Below are 10800 nucleotides of genomic sequence, written 5' to 3'. Positions count from 1 at the left end.
GGAACTGTACTCCCCTCTAGGTCCCTTGCCTATGAGTCTCCAAACTTACCAACTATGCAATCCCATTTGGCTGCTGGGCAGAGGGGTGGGTGATGTGAAAAAAATGTCATCAGGTAAGGTCTAGAGGGGGAGGGGAGCAGCTGTGCCCCAGTCCTTCTGCCTTTCTAGTAACAAACTCTGGGGGAGGAGGGAGGGGGGCTAAGTGAACACAGAGTGCTCTGTATGCCATATTTGGTACTCATTCCATAGGTTCACCATCACTAGTCTATTATTTCCTGTGACTCATTGAACTTTTCCATAAAGAATTTAGATATTATTTCATGTATAAATGTTTAGATCTAATATTACTTCATTATTTATGGTATCTTTTAAGCAAGACGTATTTTCCTTTGTCATTTCAATTTTAGTCCTATTTCTGCTTTTACTTTTCTAAGATCATAAAGCTACTCCTCTTTTTTTTTTTTACTTGAGCTACAGAATAATAAATTATTCTCCAGTGACTTATTTTAACTCTATGTGTGTCTTCCTGTTTGAAATGTTTTCTTTGTAAACAATATTTTTTTTTGTTTCTCCTGTTGAATCCATTCTTCTCTCTACTTTTGTCTTATGGTGGAGTTCTCTCTTTCACATTCATAGTTGTGATTAATAAGTGTGCATTTTCCTACATAATGTTTTTCTCTGTTAAATTTTCTTTTTTTATCTTTTCCTTCCTGAAGTCTTTTTATTTTTGGTTCTGATCACAACCTCCTTTAATTCTTTCTCCTCACTTTTCTCCTCACATTTTCTTATCCCTTTATGCTTTTACTTCTCTTTCAGGTAATGTAGATATCTGTCTCTACCTGAATGTTTATATATTTTTCTATCTTGGATCCAAATCTGATGAGAATGAGGTTCAAACACTGACTATTACCCTCCATTTACCAACATTGTAAAAGAGCTTCTTTGTCTACTAAATTTAACATCATTTATACCACTCTCCCTTTGTTTTAGTGTACCCAATTTCTCAGTTTCCTTCTTTTGGGGAGGATCATTCACATAATCAACCAAATTCTTTCCCTCTATTTATGTTGACTCTTCCCCCCAACCCTTGACCATTGAGTTCTGAAATTTGGCTATAATATTGTCAGTAGTTTTCATTTTGTGATGATTTTCATGAGGTAAATGATGGATTCTTTTGTTAAATTTAATTGTGGTTGGACTCTGAATATTTATATAGGTGGTCACCAGGGATTTAATTTCTAAGTCCCAAAATGAATTACTAAAGTAAAATGAATTAATGGTAGTTTTATTTATAATAGAGGGAAATATTTAAGGAAGAGAGAAAGGGAAGGAGTGAGAGAAAGAGAGAGAGAGAGAGAGAGAGAGAGAGAGAGAGAGAGAGAGAGAGAGAGAGAGAGAGAGAGAGAGAGAGCGAGCTTTGGCTTCCTCTGATACCAGTTAGAAAATCTAAGCCCCAGCCAGGGGAAGAGAATCTCAAGAGCAAGGGCCTTGCCTGGAGGCTTCATGCGTCCAGAAAGGTGGGGTCACTAAGTCAGTCTTTCACTTGCCAATGGTGGCTGTCTAAAAGGAAAAGCAGTCTGAGTCCACCTGCAGGAGTTCCTCCAGGGGTGCATTTCTTCTAGTCCCACTCCAAGTCAGAGATCCTCTATCCAACTTGAATCTTGAATGGAATATATGCTTCTTCTAGCCTCTGGTCCTCTTTTTAAAGATCTTTTTCTCTTGTGTCAACTCCTCTAAATTTCACATCTATCAATCACAGCAGAAGCTTTTTCTCCAGGACTACCCACTCTTTAGTTCACACCTTCTTTGGTTAGATTATACCTTTTGGGTTACTTTTGTAGTTAAAATGGGTAGATCTACTTAAAATACTGAGTTACTACATTTTTGTAGATTAAAATCTAAAAATAGATTGTGGATTACAATTCAATGTTCCCAATAAAGGAAGAGCTGAGTACCTTCATTGTTACAATCAGGGGATTACAATTAAATCTTCACAATAAAGGAAGAGCTAAGTATCTTCATTGTTACAATCAGGAGAATGCTAAATCCAATCTTCACAATCCCACTAATGATCACTGGGAAACTAGCCTCCCATTTAATATTTTAAATTGATCATTTAACATAATCATCTTGTAGTCCTAAAACACTTCTAACTAAAGATGTATACAATACTTTACTTTCTAAGAGAAAATTACAATAGTTAGAGATAAATATAAAATAGAAAAAGCAAAACTAGTGTTTTGCTAATCACATTGACAAAAAGCAAATTAGGGGGCAGTCCCTACAATAAATGTGCAATCCCCCTTTTTTGTTCAATCAATTACACCCAAAAGTTCATTCTGGATCTTCTTGATGAATGTAGATTTCTGCAAGCATCATTCTTCAAAGAGTTCGTTCTTTGGGTTCAAGGAATTAGCAAACTTCTTTTCCTGAAATTCTTTTCAAAAACATTTTAAATCTTGGCTTTTTATTTTTTTAAAATACAATACAATCCCCCCAGAAGAGGGTGATTATCAACACCTGGATCAACTCAAAGTGATTCAGTTTTGTTTTGTTTTTTTTTTTCAGCATAAAGGAAATGATTTATTGGTTAAGTGGGTCCCTCCCTCCTCTTCCCCTTCCTTTACCCTCCTCCCACCCCGTGTCACACCCGACTGTCCAGCTGTGCCCCTGCCCAGCAGGGTGGGAATGGGTCAGCGTTGGGGGAAGATGTCCCTGCACTGCTGAAGTATCAGCTCAACCACCTGGTTCTGAAACACCATGGTCACAGGCATACTCCCCTCCTCAAACTCGGGTGGCAGCAGCATGGGCCCAAACACGATCGCCACACTCTGCACCGACATGTGGTTTTCTTCTTTGTGTTCGATCACCCTGCAGAGGTACTGGAAGAGGAGGTGCATGGTGTTCCGATTGGGGGCAGGAAGAGAATGCACCAGGTCCCAGACGTGGCAGCTCTGCTTGGCCTGATCTGAGAGTTTGATGGCTGAGATGAACTGGTAGAAGTGAGAGAAGGGGAAGAGGGGCTCGAATAGCTCCCAGAAGAAGAGCTTCAGTGCTCCAGTAATGACATGGACGTCCTCCCAGCACCCATCATCCAGGTCCAGCCTTTCATCATGGTCCACCTTGTAAAGTAGTTTCTGGATGGTGGCCATATTCCCACTGATGCGGTATAATCTATCGATGTCCAACCCCCGAGACTCCACCGTCCGGATACACTGCTGCCCAAAGCCCGGTATGAGGCTATTCTCTCGCTCACACAGCGTCGATAATACACAGCCAAACACCTGGTCTTAGATGTAGCCCTTCTCCCGAAGGGAATGCAGTGTTGGTCTCCTCAACAAGAATTTTCGGAGTTTGTGTCGAACCTTGCTGGAGTCACTCTCAGGACCCATGGGACTGATAGAATGCTTCTTTTCCTCTTCTTTCTCCCTTCCACCTCCCAGTCGCTCACTGGACCCCAAATCAGCACTGTTTTCACAGTCAATCTCAGGATAGGGGTCTGTGGACTGCTCCTGGATGCCCTGAATGATCGCCTAGTACCAAGTCCCAATTATGGTCTCTGAGTCGTGCTGAATCAGGTATTCAGAGCTATCTCGGCTCTGGCGCTCTAGCACATTCTTCTTGCTGGACTTGTTCTTGGTGGCCCAATTCAGAGTAGCTCCTCGGAGGTCCACAGTATACTCTGGAGTTGACAAGTTGGATGGCTGTCTCAGGCTGCCAGCAGTTGAGGCCTTTGACTCCTTGAAGAAGGTCAGAATCCCGCCTTCTAGCACAGTCCAGGAGGAGCTCCAATTCTTCTTTCGAAGACGTTTCCCTTTTTCTGCTGTCTTGGTGCAATAAAGGACACCAGCTTTATCCAGAGTCTTAGATTTTGCCTCTGGAGGACTGGCCAGTGTCAGGGAATCATTGGTCTGGCTGGTCTTGCTGCAGCTCTGGTAGCGCTTGCCTGTGACAGGTACCTGCGGAAGCTCCCACTGGGTAGTGCTGTCACTGGGGTTGTAGAAGTACGGCTTCCCCTGCTCATCCTCGGATCTCATCCACTGCTCCTGGGTATAAAGGTTGGTATAGAGCAACTGCCCATCTGGAGAGATGTGGCAGGACCAGCCAGGGGGTGTATAGGGGTCAGTTGTTCTCCTTGGGGTTGGGGATCCTGGGCTGGGGTCAGTGTAAGAGCTCACTGGAGAGTAGTCTTCCTCTGGGTAGCATGTTAGCTCGTCTGGATAATCTGCCTCTGGTGTTGGTGGCCTTTGGTCCATTGGGCTACAGGGAGGGAGTTCTTTTTGCATCTCAGGGGTGGTGGACTCTTCCCATGCAGTCTCACCAGTCAGGGGGTTGTAGAAGAACACTCTCCAGCTCTCTTCATCCCAGTACTGATCCCACTCTGCTTCAGGGTCCCCTGGGCTGCCCAGAGGGGATAGAGAGGTAGCCGTACTAGATGCAGATTCAGTAGGCCCAAAGGGAGACTCTCAAGTGGTCTCCCCAGTGCTTGGATTATAATAGTAGGGTCGTCCACTGCCCAAGTCTGTATGAGTCTCCCACACTGGGCTGGTGGAGATAGGGATTGGGGCAGGGGCAGGGGCAGGAGCAGAGGGAGAGGCTGTAGCCAGAGCAAGAATTCGCTGCTACCTCTCTACATTCACATATACAGAGTCCAGAGAATTCTCTACAGATCCGAGCTGGAGTGGGGCTGGCAGGTGGCTGGCACCCAGCACCTCTCCTTCTTCTTGGCCCTGCTGGGCTCTGGCCACTTCCCAGCTCCACCCAGTCTCCTCCCAGGGCCGGGGGCAAGGGCCCATAAATTGACTTTATGAGTCAATTTATCAAAAGAAAAAAACAAAAACATAAAAGAAAAATAAATGTATGGAAGAAAAAATTAAAATGTGAGATAAAAAAATTCAAAATTCAGAATCAAAATATAAAAAATTATGCATATAAAATATCAGAATTAAAAGAATAAATTCATAACAGTTCCTTGTATAAGGGTCCAATTAAAGTAATTTTTATCCCATAAGTCTGTAGGGGAAAAATTGCAGTAATGTTGTATTTACCCATTATAAGTCAGGACTACAGGAAGTTGCCATATCTTTTTTTTTTTAAACCCTTACCTTCTGTCTTGGAGTCAATACTATGTATTGACACCAAGGCAGAAGAGTGGTAAGGGCTAGGCAATGAGGGTCAAGTGACTTGCCCAGGGTCACACAACTGGGAAGTGTCTGAGGCCAGATTTGAACCTGGGACCTCCTGTCTCTAGGCCTGGCTCTCAATCCACTGAGCTACCCAGCTGCCCCCTGCCATATCCTTAGAGAGAAAAAAGACTAGATTTTTGTGTGTGGTAGTAAAGTATCATTCCCTGGTGTGATTCATTTCTCAGGGATAGGTGAGCCAGACTAGCCAATTGTTAGGTACTTTCATACAAAGTATTTTATAAGGAGTGTAGTTTAAGAAGTCCGGCATCTTAGCTTATGTCAAGTGCAGCAACCTCGAATCTCACACTAGGTTCATTCAAGCCCTTTCATATTGGCATAGAAGTTCATCAATTCCACATGGTTTCCTTTTTACCTATATCAAACTATTTTCCTTCCCAATGAAGGTAGAGGAGAAATAGGGAAGAATTTAGAACTTAAAATTTTAATAAAATGAATGTTAAAAAATGTTATTGGAAATAATAAAGTATTAAAATTATTAATGACCTAATTAAGCCCTTTAGCATCTGGTGAAAACTGAGGAAAGAAGAGAATATACCAAATGACAAAGACAGAAAAAAACATATAAAGAAGCACTTATATTAGTATGAAAACTAGTAAGGCTTATTATTCCTAGTAAGACTTATTATTCCTTTCCTGAATACATAATTCACCTAACTCTCTATTATCATTCTAAGGCAGATAGTAGTAGCAACATAGGCACCATCATCATCATCATCAATAGTATTATTTAATACATATTTATTTATATAGGAACTTAAGGTTTTAAAAATACATTATATCTTATCTCATTTGGTCATTATAGCTACCAGGTAAAATACGTGCTATATTCACCCCCATTTTAAAGATAAGGAAACTGAAAATAAGATATAATTTCCCTGGGTGACATCTACTTTACTCAAAAAATCTAGCATTCTAACTACTGAACTTCCTCACTACCTACTTTTTAGGAAAAATATGCACAAAACTTTGCTTCCCTCTCAAAATTTGTATTTCAAGGGGACAGCTGGGTAGCTCAGTGGATTGAGAGCATAGAGACTGGAGGTCCTGGGTTCAAATATGACCTCAGATACTTCCCAGCTGTGTGACCCGGGGCAAGTCCCTTGACCCTCATTCCCTAGCCCTTACCACTCTTCTGCCTTGAACCAATACACAGTATTTATTCCAAGATGGAAGGTAAGGGTTAAAAAAAAACTATTTCAAAGGCACTAATTGTCTCTATGAGATTCAAATATGTTAAATGTCTTTGTTTATGGAAATGAAATAAATATGGCGGATACCCTAATATACTAAATACTGTGAAATGCTTATGGCATTGGATCCTATTGAAACAAGGCACAATTCCTGTAAGCATGTATTTATTTTGATCATGAATAAAAACTTATACATATAAAGTTTAGTACAATACAAGTATTTTTTTTTCAAATTGAAATATTGTAGTTACCTTAACAATCACCCTAGTGCAAATATCAACAATATGGACATAGGACTTGATCAATGACACATGTAAAACCCAATGGAATTGCATGTTGGCTATGGGAGGGGTGGGAAGAGGGGAGAGGAAGAACATGAATCTTGTAATCATGTAAAATATTCTCAATTAATTAATTAAATAAAATTTTCCAAATTAAAAAAAATCAGAGTTGATGATGGAACCCTAGAACAGGACGGGCCATTCTAGAGAGCAAATGTTTGATGGCCTGTAGGTTCACCAATCCCCTTGACATTTTTTTTTTGCTTTTAAACAGGAGAGAACATTAAACAAACATGTGACATAAAAAAGAAATATTTCAGTTATTTTCCGGATTATATCCAAATTTCACTTGCTCCAATTACATCATATTTTCTTATTATATACCTATGTTTATAATGCTATGTCACGTGTTCCTCTCCAGTGGCATTGAATCAAAATAACTGGTCTAATTTTATTTTTAATCTTTATGTGAATCTCCTTTCATTTACGTTCTCTTCTCTTAGCTGCTTTCTAATTAGGAAAAAAAAAACGTTTTCTTAAGTTTTTCCCTCTTTCACATGAAGCCTCTCTGTTCCTATTTCATTCCATTGAAATAACATTCCTGTAATTTTTGATGGTCAGTCACACACCTGCCATCTCTTTTTCTGTTCAACTATCATTCATCAGTCCCTGAAAAGTGCTATGTGCTCAAGTTCCTTAGTAGACCTTTCACAAGACTATCCATTTCCTATGACCTTTTTCACCCTATCTTACCTAGTTTCAACAGTTTCCACCAAATGACTGCCAGGCTGAAAGTGCTAGCATGAACCCATTTCCTATTTCCCTTCAATTACCAAGAGCTCAGCAGGATACTTTCTCTCAGGCCATGGATTTCTGTCGTTATTATTTATAGCCGTCTGTCTCATGTACAGGCCTGATGAACAGGTGGCTATTATCTTAGGTCATGGTGAGCATGCTGTGAATTTTCCCAGATCACAAAATGTTTCACAGCTTCAGTAAATAAATGACGTGCTTGATTTTATACTGAAAAAAAAAAAAGAATCACTTTATTCTCACCTGCATATAAAGAGTGCTGTGATAGAATTTCACAACTTTGATGCTAAACAATGACGTAACACTAAGTTAGCCTACTAAAACTTCATTTCTTTTTTTTTTCTCTTATCCTTTCACATTTAATTCTATGTCTGAGATGCTGGTGGTACAAAAGACCTAAATGACCTTCTATTGACTGGAATTCCTGCCTGGGAACCTGAGTAAAGGAACCTTCAGCAAGCCAGCAGCAACTCATTCACCTGCTGTCTGATGATCAAAATAGAATAAAGGGGAGGAGAAGTGAAACTAACTTTGTCAAATCTACTGAGATATTTTTTGCACCACTCTGATGCGGAATCAACTATAGTTATTTGCTATGTGTTTTAGAATGGCTCTAAAACCCTGGGAGACTACATCTCCCAGGACTCTCTAGCTCAACTTCCTCAGACACCTCCCACTTCCTTTGTGGGAAGTAAGTATAAAAGAAGAGAGAAGTGTGGGTTTGGGGGCCTTTTGCCCTGAGAGCTTTGGTCCCTGCACAGCTACCTGAGATCAAACTTTCCTATACTTTCCCAAACCTTTCTTTTCCTAGCCCAAATAAACCTATCTAACTATCCCTAGAGTCTGACTTGATTTAATTTAATTCCCTAGCCTAGTTATAGTTAAGAAGAAAGCCTGGTCAATTTCCCTACGGAGCGGGATGGGGGTGGGGGACCCCAGCTACCTTCCTTCCTTTTAAACCCACTTTTCCCTTCTTTTTCCCAATCAACATTGCATATATCTTATGTCCTCCACTAGGAGGCATGGTAGGTCTCAGCAGGCTGTGACATCTAAATTTAAAATTTTCTCAGGAAAAGTGGAAAAGAAAATATTAAGAGTAATGTATGGTCACCATAGAAAATGATGAATGAAATTAGTTAAGAAGTACTTGGAAAGAAATATGACTGGTGAAGAGTAAGGAGAGCAGCAGTGTATATAGTAAGGGAAATTATTGTGTGATAATCAATTGTGAAGGGCTAAACTATTATAGATAACACAAAAGGACTCATGATAAAAAAAAATACTATCCATTGTCAAAGGAGCTATTAGAATATATTTGCTGACCAAAGCATGCTAATCCTGTACTTTATCTCCTTCATGAGTGTTTATTGTATATGTGCTAAAACTTTAGTAATGATGTGATTATGAAATTAGGTATTTCATGAAAGCATTGATATAAGGTATATCAGAATATTTACCATCATAGAGAGGGGTGGGAGGAAGAGAATTTGAAATTCAAAATGTCAGAAAACAATTGTTAAAAATTGCTTTTACATGGAAATAAAGAAAACAATAAAAAATGGAATGCATTGCCAGGAACAAATAGAAAAGATAGGATGTTCATATGGTAAGAACAAGACATAACTTATCAATATATCACCCTCATGGAAAATATAGAATAGGAAATGAACAATAGTTATAGAGAATGTTTAGGCACATATGGGTGGAAATTCCCTCTTGATGAGCTTGAAAAATCCATTTCAGAATGAAAAATGTTTTAATTCATTCTGAATAACCCAGAATCTAGGTCATTTTAGATCCTTTTATAACAATTATTATCATTTCTAAACATTTTTTCCTAATCAGCTCTAGGCAGTGTTGCTTAGAGTCCCAGGAGAAATGTATTCAAATAATAGTAGCTCTTCAATTGTTGCAATCCCTTTGGTAGGTAAGGTATACTCTTTTTATGAAATAGTTTATCGTTGGCTGCTCTCCACATTCAGCTCTCATGAGCTGCAACCCATAAAACAGCTTCATCAATTTCCACTAGTGTAGCGAATTCACAAATTTCCATTGATTTGGTCACTTGTAGCATGGATGTTCACTATCTGTCTTGACTTTGATCTATCTCATGGAATGCTATATTCTCTCAGGAAAGCAAAGGAGGCATTGTGAGACATCTTTGTTGTTTCTGAACTTGAACGGGATATTTAAAGGTAGAAATTGTATTTCTTTTCTCGTTAGTATCTCTTTTAAAGGACTAAATATCTGACAAATTGGAAAAACATATAAAAGTTTTCACACTCCTTTTTGGAAATAATATTACAAAAAGAATTGATGTTATAATCATTAATCATAAATTATTTTTAAATGCATTATTTACTCTTTTAGCATGTGTTAGTTAGATGTTTGACCCAATTAATATATTAAAATTTGATAAAAAGTAACTCATCATTCAATTCAAATTTTCTCTCCAATATTACAAATGATCAATCAATTGCCAAATCTATTTATCTTTTTTTATTCTTAATTCTTCTTGGCCTCTCTTTAGCCTTTGATGATGCTCATCACCTTTTTCCTTCTCGCTAGATTTTTATGATATTGCTCTCTTCTGGTTCTCTTCCTTTCTGTCAGACAATCAGGCTACCCCTTCTGAAAAAAAAAATTGGCTAAATTTTCAACAATATCATGCCCGCCAGTCCTGGCTCCTCTTTTCTTCTTCCTTCATACTATTTAAATTTTTGATAAAATAATTTCTATACAAAAGACCCTTATATCCATTCATCCAGCTCTTTTCTGTCTGCAGACCCTCAGTTTCATATCTACAACAACCTATTAGACATCTCTGATTGAGGGTAACATAGATATGTTAAACTTAACATGTTCAAAACTGAACTCATTATCTTTTACCCCAAAACACTCCCCTCTTCCTGACTTCTCTGTTATTATAAAGGGTACCCTCAACTCCCCACTCTTGCTCTCACCATCACCCCCATATTCAATTAGTTCCCAAGTCCTAAAGCATCATCCTTCATAACATACTTGGGTTTTCCTGCCTGAAATCTCTCCTCACTCCAGTTCATACTCTGTTCAACTGTCAAAATAATCTTCTTTAAGTACAAATCTAATCATATAATATTTCCTTTATATGATCAACACTATTCTAAAATAAAGAGATAACTTTATTTTAATAGGGGAATGTTAGCAGATTTTCAGATGAAATCAAGATTAAAGAATTTCCACTTTACCTGTCACCTTGTAATTTAATACAGTTCTATAATATAATATAGTTCTATGAATGAAAACTATAGATGGGTTTTAAACTGAGGG

The 10800-nt window shown here is 38.7% G+C and overlaps 1 protein-coding gene across 1 annotated transcript; it reads right to left on the bottom strand.

The window, feature by feature from the left end:
- Positions 1 to 2669: 2669 nt before the first annotated feature.
- LOC100022302 (rho GTPase-activating protein 27-like) lies at positions 2670 to 4877 on the bottom strand. The gene is given in 1 exon segment (XM_056800008.1): positions 2670 to 4877. A coding segment is annotated over 1 exon segment (1593 nt). The 5' UTR covers positions 4287 to 4877; the 3' UTR covers positions 2670 to 2693.
- Positions 4878 to 10800: the final 5923 nt, after the last annotated feature.

This window comes from Monodelphis domestica, chromosome 5, assembly GCF_027887165.1.
Source record: "Monodelphis domestica isolate mMonDom1 chromosome 5, mMonDom1.pri, whole genome shotgun sequence".
Lineage (NCBI taxonomy): Eukaryota > Metazoa > Chordata > Mammalia > Didelphimorphia > Didelphidae > Monodelphis > Monodelphis domestica.
This window is presented reverse-complemented; position numbering and strand designations above follow the sequence as displayed.